General features: G+C 42.8%; 1 protein-coding gene across 1 annotated transcript; it reads left to right on the top strand.

The window, feature by feature from the left end:
* The first annotated feature begins 14,229 nt into the window (after positions 1-14,229).
* On the top strand, positions 14,230-19,194 carry LOC118287492 (interferon gamma). Its single transcript, XM_035612756.2, has 4 exons — positions 14,230-14,529; positions 15,371-15,442; positions 16,806-17,075; positions 18,036-19,194. The coding sequence occupies exons 1-4, from the start codon at positions 14,407-14,409 to the stop codon at positions 18,180-18,182; spliced, it is 612 nt and encodes a 203-aa protein (XP_035468649.2). The 5' UTR covers positions 14,230-14,406; the 3' UTR covers positions 18,183-19,194.
* Positions 19,195-21,832: the final 2,638 nt, after the last annotated feature.

Genomic DNA, 21,832 nt, shown 5'->3' with positions numbered 1-21,832 from the left:
TCAGGTTTCTTCCTCCAAACCTTCAAAATGGATCAAAATCATCAAGAAACTGGAGAGAAAAATGAAAAAGGTAAATGTACAGAGTTTGTTCTACTTACTGTACTAACTTCTGCTCATACTGCTGCTATCAATAATATTACTACTACTAATACTTGTACTTGTACCACTTATATTGTTACCAATGGTGACGCTGCTTCTGCATCTATTAATCAAACTAAATGTATTAACTCAGTTATGATTAATCGTTGTCACTACAAGTATGTCAGTATTAATATACTAATGATTTATTGATTTAGTTATTATTCATTCTCAGTATTAATATATAACGATCCTGTCACTTCCTGCAGCGGAGGAGAGACGAAGTCGCTCGGAAGGCCGTCCGAGAATTCACCTTCGTCCTCAGATGGATCGATGAGCTGACTCAGCACCACATCCTGTAGAGCCTCGTCTTCATCGTCATCTTCATCGTCATCATCATCTTCATCATCTTCATCATCAGACACAACCTCTTCATCGTCATCATCATCAGAAAAAAACTCATCATCGTAATCGTCATCTTCATCATCAGACACAACCTCTTCATCGTCATCATCATCTTCATCATCAGACACAACCTCTTCATCTTCATCATCAGACACAACCTCTTCATCGTCATCTTCATCGTCATCATCATCTTCATCATCAGACACAACCTCTTCATCGTCATCTTCATCGTCATCTTCATCGTCATCATCATCTTCATCATCAGACACAACCTCATCGTCGTCATCATCATCTTCATCATCAGACACAACCTCATCATCATTTTCAATGTTTACTTTGGATTTTTTTTTGAAACTGGACTTTTTCATCAGACGAACTCAAACTTGAATAATTTATTAATTTAGTATTTTACTGCTCATCTGGATTTATTATCATTATGTATCAGGAAATGTCTCAACATCTTCTTCATCATCATCATCATCATCCACAGCTGAAGCTTCTGAAAAGATCTTGAACATTTTTGCATTTTCGTGTTTTAAATGTTTTATTTACACAAAAGTTATTTTTCCACAAGATATTTACAAAATATTGAATATTGAATATTCACTGAATGTACTTGAAGAAGTAACTTTAATATACTGAATTTAAAATAATATGAAAGAAGATATTTTTAAGTGACTGATTGTATTTGTGATATTTATTTGAATAATTTGTAAAGCCGGTTTTGAATTAAATAAACTGTTTTTTTAAATCTTCATCACTTCTCCAGTTTGGGTTTTTAAATTGATGAACTGAGAGTTTTGAGTGTTGCCTCCCTCTGCTGGTCAACATCGTGTAGTACAACATGTGTGACAGCTGCATGTGTTCATGTGTTCACAGGGAAAGAGGAAGAGGAGGAAGTGAAGGAAGGAGTGAAAGTAGGAAGAGAAGGAGACGAGGAAATAAGGTGAGAGGACAGAAACCGGTTGGTGGAAGGATTAAAGGAGCAGTTCACCCAAAAGAAAAACCGAATCGTCACGGTCGTCGTCTCCGTCACCCGTAGGTGGAAACTCCTGCAAAAGTCAGTGGGACAAGTACCGACACCCACATCGAGAGCCCCGCCCCCACATCGAGAGCTCCGCCCCCACACCGAGAGCTCCGCCCCCACACTGAGAGCTCCGCCCCCACATCGAGAGCTCCGCCCCCACACGCCAACAGCACTGAACTCATCATCTTCATCATCGTCATCAGGTTCTCTGCTCTGAGTCATGTAGTTACTGGTACAGGACGACGAAACATGCTTCCGAAATCATTCAGCGTTTCCAGTTCAGGCTTTTTTTCTTTTTTCTTGGCCTGTTTCTTCGTGTTGGTTCCACCGCGTCACGCTCGACGACTTTAGTCTTTAAACATGGATCAGTACGTCGTCCCGGAGGCTCCTGCTGCTTCAGCCTCACTGGGTCTTGAAATACTGACGATCAGACTTTGGTTTCTGAACCAACCCTGGAAATTATGGTTGTAAATAGTTTTCCTTGTTACATTGTGGATGTGACTGTTCACAACCGTCCTGGTCCCATGTGAACTTCCGTTCTGGGTTCATGGTTTGGTACGTTTACGGCAAAAATGAATTTCTGTTTCTTCAACAATGAAGGAAACATCAAATAATAATAATAAACAAAATACCACTTCACAGTGGCTCTTTGGCCTTAATTCTTACGTAACACCATGTGCTCCTGGCGTGCTGTCGGGAAGAACATGAGAAAACCAAATGGCAGTAAAGTGCCGTCACCACTCCTCACGTGTGAATGCAAATTTGAAGAACTTTTTAAGCACGTTTAGGCTCAAAAGGCCGATTCACTTTTCCTAAGAATAATTCCTATGATTACAGAAGGTTCGGGCCCTCGTGAGCTAACGCCCAATCTCGCAATGTTAAATCCTAGATCGGCTGCGATACTCTCACAGGTTCTTCGTGGGGTCAGGCTCCAGCCCTCCACAGAGTTTCATAGAAATCCGTTTTGTAGTTTTTGTGTTATCCTGCTAACCAGCTAAGGCCAAACCTTTGCCTTTTGTTTTTTTTTGCGACAGTCAGACGCATCTCGTGAGATCGTGGCTACAACGTGGGAAGTCGCTGCTAGGCAACGGCAACATTGGCGTCGAAATACGTCAAAAGTGGTGCTGGAAAATGCAAAGTCAAAATGAAGGAAAACACTATATGATAAAAAATGCTAATATATTAACTCATCATCCAAAAATGAACGTCCGCTGTGACAAAAATGAAATATTGATGAGTCCTTCATGCTGCTTCTGCAGGGTCAGATGACGCTCTACAATCAGAGAGCGTTGTCATACAAAAGGATGTGGTGTGTGTGTGTGTGTGTGTGTGTTTATTTGACGATTGGCACCACATTGTCTGGTTTTGACTTCTAGGAAAAGTGCAAACAAAGGTGAATGGTTTTAGACAAAGGAGACGCTTAATTCCACTTAATTTATCTTTACTAAGAAAGCCAACAGTCAGTGTGTGTGTGTGTGTGTGTGTGTGTGTGTGTGTGTGTCAGACTGTCACAATTTCTTTCTTTTTTACCAAAAAGCAGTAAAAGGCTTCACGAACCTTTTAGGTTATCTTATTCAATTAAATGTTGGTGCATGTTTATCACAGGATGTTTAAATCATGAAGTTATGTTGCAGATACAGTCAGGTGACATCCTGTGTGGGATGAAGGGGCGTCAACAGTCGAATGATTGAAACGTAACTTTAAGATAATATACATCTTGGTCAAAAGACAAACACAACAACAAAAATAAAAATAAAAATCAGGTGTGTAAAAGAAACACAGTTATTAATTTCATCACCTAATATTCTACGCTATGCAGATGATGATGAATTCTACGTTTCTGTTGAAGCCGATGAATCAACGTTGTTTCTGTTGGGATCAATGACCAATGTAGATGAAGATGGACGCTCTCAAGTCCCTCCCACTGTTTTACTTCCTGATCCTGTGAGTTTTCCCGCCTTTGTGATGAGCTGCTCTGCACTGATGTGCCTCACCTGCGTCCGACACCTCGGGAGTTCTGTGCGTCTGATTTAGTTCCTGTTCATGGTTCAGCTCTTGTTCCTCGGCGTTCCTGCACATCCCTGCTCGTCCCCTCGTAAGCTTCCTCTTTTCATCCTGAGAAAATGTCATCACTGAACCGGAAGTCCGACTTCCCTGAACCTCGATGATACACTGAGGATTAGTTCACCGATGTGTGTGCTGCTGTACATCGTACTTTACACAGGGTTGTAGTTTTGAGTAGAATTCTATGTTCAGGCCACAGTTTCTGAGCGGCCTTTTCTTTTCTGATGCGTCATGTCATTCAAGGAACGTTGATACCAGAAACAGGAACAGAGACAAGCCTCTCTCCAGTGTATTCATAGTTCTGTTTCCAGTTGTTTCCATGGTCACTGTCGTGACAGCGATGAGTCAGCGCAGAAACATGCGTTCACATTGAATGTGATGTGGATCGTACCTTATCAACTTTATGGGGGGGGGAATCCCTCCGACTGTTTTAACTCTACCTGCAGGGATGATTCAGACCTCGTGCGGTGGCGTTTCCACGAGCAAAGACGACGAACCTGCCTGAAATGATCGTGGCTCTTCCTGCCGCGATGTCATCAGCGGTGGAGTAGTGACATCTCTGCCCACAGCGAGGAACACTCTTCTTCCCGCCAACGCTTCAACCCGTGGCAGCCTCTGTGCCCAACACGTTCAGAAGTATGTGGACACACAAACATGACACTTGCCGACTCCGCTCCTTCAGTCTCCAGACCTTCTGCTGGGATCTGCTCCCAGGACCAGAGCGACAGTGACGTCCTGTTGTTGTTGTTCCTGGATACGCTCGATGAATGAGTTCCTCTTCTCAGACTGTAATTAACTTGAATTTTCAGAGATCTGAAGAGATACAACTATCCAATATTTAAAAGGTAAATAATGAGTCTGAAAAAATCTGCGCATTGGAATTAATTTCCCCCCAAGTTGTCACAAGGTAAACTCCATGCGGTTGGAAAAGTAGAAGAAGTAGATATTGTTCACCATTAAAACTAAATGTATTAATCAGTAAAATTGTGGAAATTGCAGTGAATTCATCCCAATAAACCAGAACACAAAAAATAAATGTATAATAAAACCAAACATATTATATTATTACAATATATTTCACTGTAAAACATTCGCTGGGACACTGCTAGCTTTGGCGACATGCTCCTATCGCAAGTCGACAAAACTGAAAGTTGGTCTCTGCTGATTCAACAAGTGAAGATCGAAGCTGTGGGGGTCCGCACACCTACAGAGTGTGAAAGTGAACAGCGACCTCCGTGACCTTTCAGGTATGCACAGGCTGGGAGTCCTCCATGTGACTGTTGGAAACCGCCTCAGAGGGACGTTCTTCGAGATTCGTTCGTTGTTACACGTGCTCAGATGAACACACACAAAGTAAAAGCTTCCTCAACCGTGACCGTTGAGCAGGTCAGAAATCTACTGGAGTCACGAGGCGATTTAAACGACTTGAACTGAAGAAATTGCAAATCCCAAATGTTTTGCGTGCAGGTGAATCTCATTCAGACTACCTGCTACGGTAAAGTTGTAAAACTCTTATGGTCGTTATTTTCATGCATCTTCAAAAGTGTTTGGCCTTGATGCTTGAAAATTGTGAATTTTCAGTCAACTAACTGTCGACTGTAGAAGAATCCAATAATCACAACCATGATGTAAAAATGATTTCATGCTTTTACTTGTTAAAGATTTTTGTTGGCGGACGTGCACATGCAAACGGTTCCATGCGCACAAACTCACACACACACACACACACACACACACACACACACACACACACACACGAGATCTATAGTTCGTGAAGCTTACATGAGGTTTTATGCATTTTTAACCACACATACATACACACATTGTTACTGGTGAACTGAAGTTAGCTCTGTGTGCGCAGGTTTCGCCGAAGAGGTCTTCCTCGCCGTGAAGCCACACTGACCAGGGAGTTTCCTCGGTGCGTGTGTGTGTGTGTGTGTGTGTGTGTGTGTGTGTGTGTGTGCTCGGTGGATGGAAGTGAATGGAAACCTGACCAGGGAGTCTCCTGTGCGCTCATGTTTAGCATCAGCACCCCGAGTTTTAGAGGAAAACTGTAGTCGATGCTGCTGTTCTGCTGAAAGCCCACAGACCACAGACTTGAACAACCACACACACACACACACACACACTCATAGATGAGACGCACAGTGACACAGGCAGGGATACATATATAAACCCCCAGGTCAACACAACACATCATCTCACTTCTCAGCCGTTCCTTTGGAAGACCCTCTCATCTGCAGTCTACGGTAGTTTGTGTTGAGCCCGTCGGTCCATTATGTCTTCGAGCTGCGGGTCAGTGTGTCTACTGGTCTTACTGGGAGTCGTGTTGGCGTGTGGAAGTCCTTTCAAGATTCCCGACACCACCGCAAACCTGCTGGTGAGTTTTACCTGTGGCGTTCCGCAGGGCGCGATTCTAGATCCCGTACTGTTTTCCTTTCTGCTCAACCTCGCTCCTGACTATAGGGTTTGATTCCTACAATGTAACTTCATTTAGAGACTCTGTCTTTCGGAAGCTCACATTTGAGTTCACGTTACGGGATGTGTGTAAATTCAGAGGCGCTTTAGGCATTTTTAAGATGTTTTCGTATTATTACAAGAAGAAAGTTTTGTTTTTTGTTCACGTCATAATTAGTACATGATCTTGAGAGAACGACACTTAGGATTTCAATTTTTAATAAGTAGTTTTATCAGGCGATCATGAGAAAAATGCATCAGAACAACAGTTATGCTCATGGCCACTATTGTATGTGTATCTTTAATTACTTATTGCATTGAATTATGTACATTATTCTGTTATTCATTTATATTTGGACTTAATCTTACCGGATTACATCTGCGTTTCACACAACAATACTTGTTTCAAGAATTTTAAAGAACAAGAACAATTGTTCAAACAAAATTATGAAATGTTTTCCATTACTGAATATAAATCTATTTATCATATTTAAAAAATGATTTAACAAGTTTCTATACATGAACCAAAACTGTCAGTTCATTTTTTTGGAGTGGCGTCTAATCATCTGCAGTGACAACACATTTTTTGTTGATTATCGAATGAAAATGAAATGTCCTCCAAGAAAAAGGAGGGAAATTAAACAAGACTTTGTTTCTGCTGCTTGTTGATATAAAATTCTCACATCATATTTATTTTGTGTGTTTCAGATGCTGAAGGAGCCGGAGGTCGGCAGGGAACCGCTCTTCATTTCCATCATCAGGAGCATCAACACCTCGTGTCAGGTACAACAACACAAAACACACATGAACACACTGTACACACATTTTACTGTTAAAATTAATATCGCTGCCGTCGCATGAAATCCACCTGTCGCCAGGTTCGGCGATTCACAATCATTCAGATAAATCGTAGCATTGAATTTTCCTTTGTGGGTTCTGGTGTGTGTAAAAACTGTTTGCGATTCATGATCCCCTGAGGAATCGTGTCAAAATGTTTTCATATCTGACAATATGAGTCCGACGAGGCGTCAGGATGCCTCTCGTCCCTCCGTACTGACTCTCAGCTCTTCACCTCCTCTCCTCCACAGAGAAAAGAAGACATTCGGCTGATCAACGCCACGCTGGACGTCTACAAGCGCGTCTTCTCCAGCATCCTGCATCACCAGCAGCAGCAGCACGGCGGCGAGGCGGCGGCCTCGGGTCTGCTCGACAAGCTGTCCAGCTCCAACAGGACACGCGTGCAGGCACATCTGGAGAAACTGCAGAACAAGATGGAGGAGCTGAGAGGGAGGCTGAGCCGCATGAACCAGGACCGGCGGGACGAGCAGGACATGCTCAGCAAGCTGAAGAACATCAAGGTGAGCGACACTCTTATATTCACCTCAACTGACTTCACTGTAAGATTCTCTAAAGTTACAGTAAAAAAAAAGGAAACTCATGAAAGACGAAAGAAGTCTAATGAGAACAGAATTTTATAACAATTTATTAATATTTGATCTATTTCCAGGCCATTCCACACTCTGTAACCACAAAAAGTTGGTAGCACTTTTATTTTATTTTTTATTTGGCGACGTGTTCATACAAAGTTTCATGTCTGTGAACTTCAAGTTGTTTGACGAAGAAGCGACTTCTTCTCCTCAGACGTTTGAATATTTTACAGACCTGAAGAGTCCGATCTCTACTGAAACTACATTTACGTCCATGAACTATTTAAAGCCCCAGTGTGTAATTTTTGTAAATATTCTGGCGACATCTGGTGGTAAAGTTGCAAACTGCGACCGACTGAGCGACCGACAGGGGACACTTTATGGCGGCGCATCGCTGAATCCATGTCCGGTTTCCGTCAGCGTCTGAAATTCAACGTGAACTCGACGCGTTCTGGACGTTTGGTTCAACAAGCGTATTCAACAAGACGTAGAAACATGGAGACTCACACGAGGTCGGTCCAGCTCATGGAACTATGTTTAACTCATTATACATATATGAACAAATAGTTATGGACAATAAATTCAATTTCAGTGAATAAGTTCTTCTAAATATGACGCACTGTACCTTTAAAAATGAGCTTTAGTCTTGACGTCGTCTTCTTTTATCCAGATCTATGAATTATGATTTATCCATTAAGATAAATTTTCCCTGGAACTGGAACTGGAGCGCAAACCGCGAGCAGAATCATCCCATATACTTTAATGTGCAGTATTTTTTTTATCACCATTTAAATAATAACTTATTGTTGTTTATTCAATTTCATTTGAATTATTAATATTTGATATTAATGTCATTAAAGATTCTCAGTCCTACACCTTCACGTTTGGGAAAACATTTCACAAATAAAGAAATCTCCATAGTTTTCAGTATTTCACAAATAAAGAGATTTTTCGTTTCTTTTCTGACATTTGAACCATTTTTTATATATTAATAATTTTTCTCTCTTCAGGTCGACGACCCCCTGGACCAGAGGAAAGCTCTGGCCGAGTTCCAGCTGGTTTACCAGGCGGCTTCTTTGATTGGCTCCGACAGCAGCGCAGCTTTCCACTAGTTCTGACCAATGGGCGTGCTGGGAAGCAATCTCCGTGGCAACTGATCCTCTCTCATTTACATAATGTTCCCTCGTTACAGTTTCACATATTTATTTCTGTTATTTAAGGGGTTACTTCAGGTCATTTCTCAATCCAACGTTCAATTTAGCGGAGTTTTATTTAATTCTTCTCAAAATTGAATGTCTTTTATTTATGATACATTTGAATTGACGTAATTTATTTTTCTGGTATAATTGTAAAACTATCTTGTTTGTTTGAATAAAAGTAGAAATCAGCAGCAACTGACACTTGAATCTTGTCTCTTCATTTAAAAACGAACAACCGACTGAGTATTGTTTAAATCACAAATATGAGACATGAGGACAAAAGTATGTGGACGCCTCAACATCGCAGCGTGTTAGCTTCAACATGTGACGCGCTAACGGCCTCCGGAATCTAAACCTGCTGCTGTTCACACAACGAATCTCGTAATCTAATCTAATATAATCTGATTTGACAAAATTAAATTTTAACTGATCTAATCTGAACCAATTTCACCAGAACTAATCTAAAATCTAAATCTTGACTCAATTCATCTAATCTGAGTTTAAGAAAACTCATCTGAATTCATTTAAACTGATAAAATCTAATCTAAACTAATCCAAATACAATGAAAAGAATCAAATCGATCTAAATAGAACTAATCTACTATTTTTATATGACATAATATAATCTGAACTAATGAAATCAAATCCAATATAATCTGATCTAATATAATCTGAACCAATCTGAATTTTTTTGTCCAGACTGTAGAGGATGAAAGGTGAAGTGCAAATCTCATGTCGGTCTTGTCAAGTTGAATTTCTGTGGTTTGTTCGCACGAGATTCTGAGAGGATAAAGTTTCACTCAAGATAATGAAATGGAAAGAATCGACAAGCCCTAATATGCAGTTTGATATTTCTGAATGGATATGAAATATGTTTTAATGTGGGTGTGATGTGAGAAGGGGTTTCCCCTCACACTCAACCTGACGTCAGGACTCGTCACAGGAAAAGTAAAAGGGACGTCGGCTGAAGAAAGAGAAAAAGTTTAGAAAGACTGAATCACGGTTGAATAGCTGGAAAAATATACTGGTGCTTCCGCGAGAGTGGCAAATGTTTCAGACTCGGTTGTTCCTGAATTCTAGATTCATACAGCACCTTTCAGAATAAACGTGTAAATGAAGCGTTGTACCGACAATATTCTCTCAACAAAGACAAAGTTTCTTTCAGTGACGAAGAAAATACTTTTCATCTGGAAGTTACAGAAGCATTTTTTCCCAGAGACCAATGAAAAAAAAATCATTTTCCACCGGTGGTGTCGCCCCCTGCTGGTCATTAGTAGGATGGTCCTGAGAGCTCACAGCACTGCTCAGCAGGTTGTGGTTTTTGTAATTTTCTGGTGGTAAAGTTACAAACCGCAACCAACCGAGCGACCGACAGGGGACACTTTATGGTGTCGCACCGCTGATTCCATGTCTGGTTTCCAGCAGCGTCTGAAAATTCAACTTGAACGCGACGTGTTCTGGACGTTTAGTTCAACGACCGTATTAAACACGACGTAGAAACATGGAGACTCACACGGAGGTCGGTCCACCTCATGTGACTATATTTAACATATATGAACATAGTTATGAACAATATATTCAACTTCTGTGAATAAGTTCTTCAAAATATTACACACTGTAGCTTTAAGAAAACAAAAGCTAGTTTGCACTTTGTGGTTTTTTATTATTTTGAAGTAACAGGAAGTGGCTGATCGAGAGACTTTCAGAGCTTCAGCAGAAATTTAGTGAAAGCTCATTTAAGTTCATGTTTAAAAGAAAGAAAAACTTTTTTTTGAATTTTCCCTAAAACTGTGAAACCTGTGTGTGTGTGTGTGTGTGTGTGTGTGTGTGTGTGTGTGTGTGAATAGGGGATACCCGTGTACGCAACACCTAAACGTCAACAACACAGTTCACCTGTTTCTGTTTCGTGTCTGGGAACCAGGATTTAAAAAAGAACACAAAGCTTCATGATGATGAAGTGATGAAGTCGACGTCCCAGGATCCAGCGTGTGGACCCTTCAGACACAAACTATCCCAGGGTTCTTTGCACGCTGGTGACAAACTTTTTTCGTACCGTGGGCAACTAGGCCTCTGTTGCTAGGTGACGGCGGTGACGGCTCGTCCTTCCAGCTCTTGGAAACCAGCTGGCTCCTCTGTTGTGATTGGTCGGACCAGCCGCTAGACTGTATGCACTTCTGTAGTATGGTGATGTCACCGTGCTACATTAGCGTCGTCCGGACGACTGACGAGGCGTTTCAGAAGCCGACTTTGGGCTTTTCCAATATTGCTGGAATCAGCTGGTTTTAAGAAATATTAATATTTAGGTGTTGAAAATGTCTAGAGGCCCAAAAACGGTGGCGTCAGTGATCTGAACCGTTCAGACGGTTCAATGACCTCGATCCATGTGTCGGGGAAACTTCTGTCCCGACTCTCAGAACATGAGTGTGTTAATAGAACTGCTCCTTTGTCCTAAATGTTATTCTGTCTGTTTGATGATGACGCGTGATTCTGACCGGGACACTGATCTGAACCAGAAATCTCCTCAATGTATTGAGCTTCTTGTAATAAATACTTCTGCTGGACACGTCCACGATCTCTGATTCGACTGCATCCATGTTCCATTTCACCATCTGTCACTGAAGTTCACTGCAGCTTCTTCTCTTTTACAATGAAACACTTTCTTTTCTCACCTGATGTGTTGATATGTCGTGTGTGTGTGTGTGTGTGTGTGTGTGTGTGTGTGTGTGTTACTCAGTAGAAAGGGTCTCTGCTACATGACATCATTTCCTGTCGTCGTCGTCTCGCTCGTCGCTGTGACATGATTTCCATACTTACATTAAATGCTTTGTCAGCGTTTTGTTTTCTCGTACGGCTCCGTCTGTACAACTGTGGACGGTTGAGTCTGAACAATAAGGATTTTTGGGGCCGATAGGAAATTGGAGAGTAAAAAAGTTCCATCACAGATATGTCGCAGATATTAGAAAATGTTATTGCATAACCATAAACTTTATTTATAAAGCACAATAAATAAAAAAGAAAATGGAAACAGACCTCTATAAAGATACACATCTTTTCATTATTGTTTATTCCGTAAAAGAAAGGTTTTAGTTTGAGTTTTGAAATGAAAACTTTGATTAAAGGGGCAGTGAGCGATTTTGGAGAAAGTTTGTCTCTCTCTTTGTTTTTGTTGATGACTTGACCACAACGGACCACGAGGCAGCAGGTCTTTGAAGGTGTCACGGGGGCATGACAGGTTCTACTGGATCTCATAGTCTCCACCATAGGTTCCACTGGATCTCATAGTCTCCACCACAGGTTCCACTGGATCTCATGGTCTCCACCATAGGTTCCACTGGATCTCATAGTCTCCACCACAGGTTCCACTGGATCTCATGGTCTCCACCATAGGTTCCACTGGATCTCATGTTTTCCACTGGATCTCATGGTCTCCACCAAAGGTTCCACTGGATCTCATGGTCTCCACCATAGGTTCCACTGGATCTCATAGTCTCCACCACAGGTTCCACTGGATCTCATGGTCTCCACCACAGTTTCCACTGGATCTCATGGTTCCCACCATAGGTTCTACTGGATCTCATGGTTCCCACCATAGGTTCCACTGGATCTCATGGTCTCCACCATAGGTTCTACTGGATCTCATAGTCTCCACCATAGGTTCTACTGGATCTCATGGTCTCCACCATAGGTTCTACTGGATCTCATAGTCTCCACCATAGGTTCTACTGGATCTCATAGTCTCCACCATAGGTTCCACTGGATCTCATGTTTTCCACTGGATCTCATGGTCTCCACCACAGGTTCCACTGGATCTCATGGTTTCCTCTGGATCTCATGGTTCCCACCATAGGTTCTACTGGATCTCATGGTTCCCACCATAGGTTCCACTGGATCTCATGGTCTCCACCATAGGTTCCACTGGATCTCATGGTTCCCACCATAGGTTCCACTGGATCTCATGGTCTCCACCATATGTTCCACTGGATCTCATGATTTCCACTGGATCTCATGGTTCCCACCATAGGTTCTACTGGATCTCATGGTCTCCACCATAGGTTCCACTGGATCTCATGGTCCCCACCATAGGTTCCACTGGATCTCATGGTCTCCACCATAGGTTCCACTGGATTTCATGGTTCCCACCATAGGTTCTACTGGATCTCATGGTTCCCAACATAGGTTCTACTGGATCTCATGGTTACCACCATAGGTTCTACTGGATCTCATGGTCTCCACCACAGGTTCTACTGGATCTCATGGTTTCCACCATAGGTTCCACTGGATCTCATGGTTCCCACCATAGGCTCTACTGGATCTCATGGTTTCCACCATAGGTTCCACTGGATCTCATGGTTACCACCATAGGTTCTACTGGATCTCATGGTTTCCACCATAGGTTCCACTGGATCTCATGGTCTCCACCATAGGTTCTACTGGATCTCATAGTCTCCACCATAGGTTCTACTGGATCTCATAGTCTCCACCATAGGTTCCACTGGATCTCATGTTTTCCACTGGATCTCATGGTCTCCACCACAGGTTCCACTGGATCTCATGGTTTCCTCTGGATCTCATGGTTCCCACCATAGGTTCTACTGGATCTCATGGTTCCCACCATAGGTTCCACTGGATCTCATGGTCTCCACCATAGGTTCCACTGGATCTCATGGTTCCCACCATAGGTTCCACTGGATCTCATGGTCTCCACCATATGTTCCACTGGATCTCATGATTTCCACTGGATCTCATGGTTCCCACCATAGGTTCTACTGGATCTCATGGTCTCCACCATAGGTTCCACTGGATCTCATGGTCCCCACCATAGGTTCCACTGGATCTCATGGTCTCCACCATAGGTTCCACTGGATTTCATGGTTCCCACCATAGGTTCTACTGGATCTCATGGTTCCCAACATAGGTTCTACTGGATCTCATGGTTACCACCATAGGTTCTACTGGATCTCATGGTCTCCACCACAGGTTCTACTGGATCTCATGGTTTCCACCATAGGTTCCACTGGATCTCATGGTTCCCACCATAGGCTCTACTGGATCTCATGGTTTCCACCATAGGTTCCACTGGATCTCATGGTTACCACCATAGGTTCTACTGGATCTCATGGTTTCCACCATAGGTTCCACTGGATCTCATGGTTACCACCATAGGTTCTACTGGATCTCATGGTTTCCACCATAGGTTCCACTGGATCTCATGGTTTCCGACGCAGCATGAGCTCGTTCTCCAGCGGCCTCTGGAGCGTTGGCGCGCTGCGTTCAGGTACAGGCCTTCGTCTGAAACCTGATTTCCCGCTTGACCAGTAAAGCCTCAGATTCCGCTAAAGGCCCCTGGTGACGAGCAGTTCAGCAGCGAGCTGATGTTCGCAGTGTGGGAGACCCCTCATTCACTCTTCTATGAAGTTTGGTGATTTAAAGGAAACTGCACAACCACACTTTTCACACCTAGATCATCGCACACACACACACACACTCTCTCTCTCTCTCTCTTTCCCCTGTGTGTGTCTATGTCTCTCGGCCACTTTGCCTCGCTCTCTCGCCGAGTTATAAATAAAAGCTTTCATGCCACAAGTCAAACACTTTGAGCAAGAGACACGACTCTGTCACTCGGCCGCATCAGCAGTCAGGAAGGTCTCGACCCGGCTCGTCTCCAGCAGCCATTCTCACATCGGTCACCGGGCAGACTTCGGATTCGCACCGACAACCAGCGGGGCAACGATTTGACACAAGCGGCGACATGATGGTTTCCACGGCGAGGGCAGTGTTGTGTCTGTGCGTCTGGCTTTCTGCATGTCCGGTCCAAGGCTCCCACGTCTCAGCAAGGATGAACAGAACCATACAGAACCTCCTGCTGCACTACGTGAGTACTGCGAGTACTGCGAGTACTGTTTGTACTGTGAACACTGCGAGTATTGCATGTGTTTGTACTGCTGCTGTTGTGTTTCTGCACACACCGGTATTCGCTCTCTGTTTCCTCCTCTTGCTGCTTCCTCACCACACACACACACACACACACACACACACACACACACACACACACACACACACACACACACACACACCTTTCACGTGCTGAATGTTGAAAGGACAATTCTGGTGTTTTTTGTGTGTGATGAAATACTAAATATTACACATTCAACTGCCAAATTATGTGAATTCTAGTATCAGGTGTATGTGGTTTGGTAGGGGTCACTGACATTGGTGCATTCAAGGACCCTCTGAGTGATGGGAATTAAGTGTTGGCAGCTGAGCATGGATTTTTGGGGCCTGATACCGATATTGGGGTGTGACAAAAATTCCATACAGATGTATCAGCCGTTCTCCTTTTAGTTTTTTATAACAGCTGTCAATGAATTACTTTACAACCCTCAAATCTCATGGTGTTGGAAGTGTCCTTGAACGCACCTTCAAGTGAACCACAGATGCAGTGGAAGAAATAGATCAGTAGCCTTTTCTCTTTTCTGTATTTTTTGGATCATCATTATCTAACGAATTACTTTAACTTAGGAGTAAAAGAACTTTGCAGAGCAGATGCCTCTAAGATCTCAGATGTCTGATTGTTCTCGAACGCACCGAGCTGTCCCCAGAAAAGTTTTCTAGATTTGAAATCATTCCTCTAAACCCTGATGCTCAAGAACAGAGTTGATTTGTCACATGAATATTTCACTCACCTTTTCTCTTCTCTTTCTTTCTTTTTGCAGAAGATTCCACCTAAAGACAGATTTAACGGGAAACCCGTCTTCTCCAGGGAGCCGCTCGCCGGGAAGGTTGAGGTAAATAACTTTGTGCCTTTCACGTCTCCGCTCTAAAAACATCCAGATGTGGAACGTTACAGACGAGTTATGGCCTCGATGGAAAAGTCTTTCCCACTGAACCACTTTCTCCTCAACCGTGACCTTAAAGGAATAGTTCCACTTTTTTGCCAAGTGTGTTCTTTCTCTCTGGAGACTGACGCCGATACTCATTCAGGAGCTTGGATTGGTTGTTCCAGCTCTCGGCGTTCAAACACGCGAAAGCTCCGTAATAAACACGTTGCACTTTTAATATTCAAACGTTTCCACACACACAAATGTAAAGATGAGAATGTGTCGTTAACTCCTAACGGGATCAAACACATCAACCTCACCGCGACAATATCAATATATATTTTAATATTCCAATATCGGTATAATGCGATACTTGGAGCATCAGCGACACAAAACACACTTCGTGTTGGTTTCGAGTCGGGTCAGATTAATTTCTGATGATTAGAAGATAAGATAAGATATTCCTTTATTCATCCCACAACGAGGAAATTTGAGTGTTTACAGCAACAAAGTGGATAGTGGATAAATATATATCTATATATATCTAGATATATATACAAAAATACAAATAAAGAGCAATCATTTATGTAACAAGAAGTTGTTTCTATGTAACAAAGTACTATAAATACTGTATACAAAACCAACAGAAACAATAATTGCACATGGATTATGACCTGGCAACATAAAAATATCGGACACTTCTGGCTTTTCCCATTTTTGATTTTCCTTCACCGCGACAGCAGGCGTCTCGTTGCAGTTCAACCTTTTTGAATTTGTTCCAGTCGCGACGCTTCATGTGACTCATCTGAGGCGAAACATCTTTTTCAGTTTCATCAAGTTTGAGTTTAATTTCAAGGTAAAACATTTACTCTTATTTAATTCAGTGTTTCAGTGAATCGGTTGAACGACGCCTCGTGAAAAACCTTGTGAATCCAGTTAACAAGTGACTTTTAATGTCTTAATTTGATGATCAACACTTTTGAAACTGGGAATACAACAGGTGACTTGACCTTTGACCTGTCTCGTATTTCTTGCATCCTGAACGACATTGACATTTCTCCGCCAGCGAGCGGTTTTCCCCTCAGTCTCACTCCTGCGTGGGGAAACCACAGAGCTTTTTCCACTTGTCAAAACCCTGAGGCTGATGATACATCTGCCTCTATATGTTTTTATTAACCACAAATGTGAACGTTGACATCTTCATTTCCTTCCTCTTCAGACTTGAAATTCATAAGAAGTATAATGTTTGTTTTTGACAATAGACAGATTCAGGATTTGTACTTGACAAGTTTTTCAGCAATTTAAAAATCCCTCTTCACTCCTCCCTCAGACGAAGAAGCTGTTCATGGTCGGCGTCTTGGAGACGTACGAGAAGCTGATTGGCCAGATGTTGACGCATCTGCCGACCCCGAATCCCCCGACAACCGGGATTCACGTCCGTCTCGGTGCCGCCACCGCCGCCGCCACCGCCCCGGGGGCAGGCGGAGAAGTGGGGAAGGAGCTGAACTTCATCCTGAAGAAGGTCCAGGAACTGAGGAAACACCGCTACCAGGAGCAGAGCGAACTCCTGCAGGGGCTGGAGGCCCTCGGGAAGATCCAGGTAGAGAGACAGACCCACACTGAGGCTCGTGAAGGTCAACGCAGGTCGGAGGAGGGAAGTCGGCTCATGGGAGCTTGTTGGAGGCCTGAAGGAAGGATTAAAGTCCGGCTTACAGAAGCTTGTTAAGGGGCTTGAGTAAGTCTTGAGAAGGGTTAGTGGAAGCTCAGGAGAAGTCTTGAGAAGGGTGGGTGGAAGCTCAGGAGAAGTCTTGAGAAGGGTCAGTGGAAGCTCAGGAGAAGTCTTGAGAAGGGTCAGTGGAAGCTCAGGAGAAGTCTTGAGAAGGGTTAGTGGAAGCTCAGGAGAAGTCTTGAGAAGGGTCAGTGGAAGCTCAGGAGAAGTCTTGAGAAGGGTCAGTGGAAGCTCAGGAGAAGTCTTGAGAAGGGTCAGTGGAAGCTCAGGAGAAGTCTTGAGAAGGGTTAGTGGAAGCTCAGGAGAAGTCTTGAGAAGGGTCAGTGGAAGCTCAGGAGAAGTCTTGAGAAGGGTCAGTGGAAGCTCAGGAGAAGTCTTGAGAAGGGTCAGTGGAAGCTCAGGAGAAGTCTTGAGAAGGGTCAGTGGAAGCTCAGGAGAAGTCTTGAGAAGGGTCAGTGGAAGCTCAGGAGAAGTCTTGAGAAGGGTTGAAATCTGTCTTTACACAGTTGTTGGAGGGTTCAAGTTGGGCTTATGAAGGTTTGTGTTTGAGCGTAGTTTAGGGCTTAAAAATAATTCAGATGTCGATCAAGGCCTTTGAAGAGTTGTGTAGGTCAGGCGGAGGTTGTACGCTGGACTGGAAGGTTTTCTTTAGGGGTGTGTGGACCGACGGGTTCAGGTTGAGATGTCGGTCTGTCGCCCCACAGCGACAAGGTTCAGGGTTCTGGCAGGTTCCAGCCCGAGTGTGCGTTGGTTCGTCCCACAGTCCAAAGACTGGATTAATACTAATCCACCTTTTCACTCATGAGTCATGAACATCTCTTTCTCCGCCAGATGGATAACTTTGTGGTCCAGAGCAAAGCATTGTGGGAGCTCCCGTGGCTCTACGAGGAGGCGAGCTCCATCTCCAACGACGCCAAGATGCAGCGGAGGCGCCGGCGCCGTCAAACACGGAAGCTGAAAACTCCTCCGAGCGCTTGAGACGCGAAGACGCTCGACAACAGTGATGGTGAAGGGCGAATTTAAAAATGGATGAAAAAACTTATATCAGTATTTTTTTATTTTCTGTTTTAGGAAGTTGTTAAAAAGACTATTTCATGGATATTTATTGCAGTGAACCAGCAGCCTAAGCCTATGATGATGAATTCATATATTTTCTTACAGTTCGGTGTTTGATACTTGAAACAGCAGCGTGGTGAAAAGATCCGCAGAGCTGATTATGATCAATAGTTTTCAATACGGAGTTTCAGTCTGACCTGCAGATAAAGTTCAGTGATCGATAACTGTCGGCTGATCATTCGAATTTTATTCTGTGTTAAATTACTTTTTATTCTAATAATATTATACTGTAATCTTGAGAATTTACGTTCTGAGAATTTTTATAAAAATAACTGATGAAATTACGTACGACCAGACAAATGTGTAGATTTCCACTGAGTGAAACTCCGACTCGATGTTCTCTGATTGGTGGAGAGGCGGCTGGCGTGAAATCACAAGTGAAATATAACATATACAATATTTCACAAGTCAAGTGAAATGTGTAAATACACAACATATTTATTAAAATGTTATACGTATGAATATCACCTGAAATTATTGTATTGAGATGTTTAACATTTGCTCAGAGTAGATTTTTATTTTTAAACCTTGAAGAACTCTGGGGTCATTTTTACTTCTTTTTAAAAAGAAGTAAAAATTCATATTGAATAGTGAAAGTAAACAGGACCGCCGCCGCCTCTCCACTGTACTGCCGAAGAGAACCAATGATGTTTACAGTACAAAGTACACAGTTTATTGCGGATGTACTGTGATCACTTCACCGCAGTATGAATACTCTGCAGCTGTAGAAGTACGATCATCTTTTGTATTTTCCTGACATTGTCGTAATTTTATATATTTATTTGTTTTATTTAAAACTGAATGATTATTTATTACTTATTTATTGATTGGCACATGCAGAAAAATGCAACTCAATAAAACAGCACGAACCTCATCTCCACCGTTTACCGTCGTCTGATTCTTTGTTGACGTGATGTCGCTGTTAAACTGTGAGTTCGTATTACACAAACATCTCCCCCCTGTTTTTTGGTCTTCAAAGAGCTGAAGGTTATTTCAATAGATGAAGTACATCCGTTTGCACATCCTGGTTTCTAAAACAACGGGCCGAGCTCAGGAACAGGGACTTGATCCTCGAGTTGAGTCAGTCACTAATTTGTTTGGCAGCACCACTGAGTGTCATCTGCATGAAGTATTAATTTACAGTATATCATTTGTTTTTAATGGAAATGTAGAACTGAAAGTGGCCCACAGATTGAGCCCTGGGGTACTCCATGTTGTTGATACGGATGCATCAGCAGCATTTCACAGTTGCTGCTGGTTTTAACTCATGCACAGTTTAACAGTTCGGCCCAGTGGTTCTCAACCTGGGAGTCGGACCCGCCATGGGGACGTGAGATGAACGGAATGGGCCGTCAGGTGATGAGTGGGAAACGTGAAACGTGTCTCGAGTCGGTTCAACTTCTCGTCAAAGAGTCGAGATTTCATTGAATTAAAGCAGCTCAAGTCCAGTGAACAACCTCATTCCCCCAACGTCAAATTGTAATAAAACACTAGGTTTACATTTATGTGTAGCTTAAAAAAGATAAATAAAGCAGGAAACTTCTCCAGACAGGACGCGTCTGCTGACGGGCTGCGACGTCACTTCCTGTGACATCACTTCTGGTAAATGGCAGGTAGCCTTCTGCTTCTGTTACAGTAACTCGCAGGACTTGCCCACGGTGTGTGTGTGTGTGTGTGTGTGTGTGTGTGTGTGTGTGTGGCTGTGTGTGTGTGTGTGTGTGTGTGTGTGTGTGTGTGTGTGTGTGTGTGTGTGTGTGTGTGTGTGTGTGTGTGAGGCTGTGTGTGTGTGTGTGTGTGTGTGTGTGTGTGTGTGTGTGTGTGTGTGTGTGTGTGTGTGTGAGAGGCTGTGACTTCTAAGAACCGGAGATGTGCTTCCCCACAGCACCTAGAGATGCAGAGCTCTGTGTGTGTGTGTGTGTGTGTGTGTGTGTGTGTGTGTGTGTGTGTGTGTGTGTGTGTGTGTGTGTGTGTGTGTGTGGTTTTAGCTCCTCTGTGATAACACTGAGATGCTTCAGGTCTGTAACAAAGCTTCTTTCTGACTCTGTAAGGTGCCTCAAGTTTTTGCGCGGTGCAACTGATGGTGGGGGGGATTCAACCCCCCCCCCATCAGTTCTCTGTGGTCTGCAGTGTGTGTTTGTGTGTGTGTGAGTGTGTTTCAGTGTGAGTCAGCATGTTGCAGATGCTGCAGCAAGAGACAGGAAGTGAGTCTGTGGATGATTCTCAGCTTGTGTTGCTGCAGGATGAGACTCGGCAGTAAACTGGTCTCGGATCCGCTGCTTCACTTACCAGTTATTTATTATTATAATCATAACAATCAGAATAATTTTAGTAATGATAATAATAAGAATGAGGCTGCAGGTTGAAAAGCTGCAGATGAAATCGAGTGGTGTTTAATAAGCTTCCGTTGTTTTCATTTCCTTTTAATACATTTTTTAATTTAAAAAAAAATGTTTAGGGTTAGGGATAGGCAATAAAGTCTAATGGTGCACTTTATTTTTCATATTACATTTTGGTTCACATTGAAATAATCAGAACAACAATAAGAAAATCACAACAACAATAAGAAAATCAGATTGAAACGAACCGGAGTGTCGATAAGATCAGAAGGAAACATCTCATGACACCGATCGTTATCTCACCACTGAAACCAGATAATGTGAACAGACAGAAACAGAAAAAGGGTCAGAAATGCAGATCTGTATAATTTCAGTCGTAATGTCTGAGACCTTTGACCTTGTCAGTGCTGCTGATCACTGTGTGTGTGTGTGTGGGGGGGTGCGTGTGTGTGTGTGCATGTGTGTGTGTGTGTGTGTGTGTGTGTGTGCGTGTGTGTGTGTGTGTGTGCATGTGTGTGTGTGTGAGAGAGAGAGAGAGTGTGTTGTGTTTTACATATTAATGCACTTTTGCCCGAGAAGCTAAAATTAGCAACTAACCAGTAATTCATATTTTGTTTTGTTTTTGATAACCTATAAGGCTTGTTGCTTATTGTGATGGAATAATTGATACAGTAGAATCAGGAAGGAGACCGTGGACGTCTCAAGCAGACAGATCAACAAGTGGTCAATGCATTTAGGACACAGATCCAACATTTAGTACAAAGATCCATCTTTTTAACCACACAAAACATTCTGAGTCAGGACAGATTTTTGTTCCTCAACACTTATTGGTGCTGAAATTATCTCAATTGTCTTCTTCTTGTTCTCTTTGTAATCAATGGGATACAATACTTTTACTGAAAGATTAAAAAAATACCTGTGTGAGTGGATAATATGATGATGTGATGATGTGATGCTGAAGGTGGAGCTCAGCTGGATGTGTGGCTCGGCCACGAGGACACGGCCTCTAGACTCGGTGCTGATGAGAACTTTGTGATGCTCCAAGCTCAAAATTATAATTTCACTCATCTCCACAAAGCAAAGTCAAAGAAATTTAAAAAACTCAGCACAATAGAATAAAACCAGATGCATGAAAAAGCAGTATGTTGTGGTTTTTTTGAGTGAACTGGCCCTTTA

The sequence above is a fragment of the Scophthalmus maximus genome, chromosome 12 (assembly GCF_022379125.1).
Source record: "Scophthalmus maximus strain ysfricsl-2021 chromosome 12, ASM2237912v1, whole genome shotgun sequence".
Taxonomy (NCBI): Eukaryota; Metazoa; Chordata; class Actinopteri; order Pleuronectiformes; family Scophthalmidae; genus Scophthalmus; species Scophthalmus maximus.
The sequence above is the reverse complement of the archived record's forward strand: the minus strand, read 5'-3'. Positions and strand labels throughout refer to the sequence as shown.

What these genes read in the sequence shown, in the direction of transcription:
- LOC118287492 (XM_035612756.2), top strand. Translation starts at nt 14,407, where the DNA reads ATGATGGTTTCCACGGCGAGGGCAGTGTTGTGTCTGTGCGTCTGGCTT. An exon ending in AGAACCTCCTGCTGCACTAC is followed by an intron (nt 14,530 to 15,370) that starts GTGAGTACTGCG and finishes TTCTTTTTGCAG; the next exon opens with AAGATTCCACCTAAAGACAG. An exon ending in CGCTCGCCGGGAAGGTTGAG is followed by an intron (nt 15,443 to 16,805) that starts GTAAATAACTTT and finishes CTCCTCCCTCAG; the next exon opens with ACGAAGAAGCTGTTCATGGT.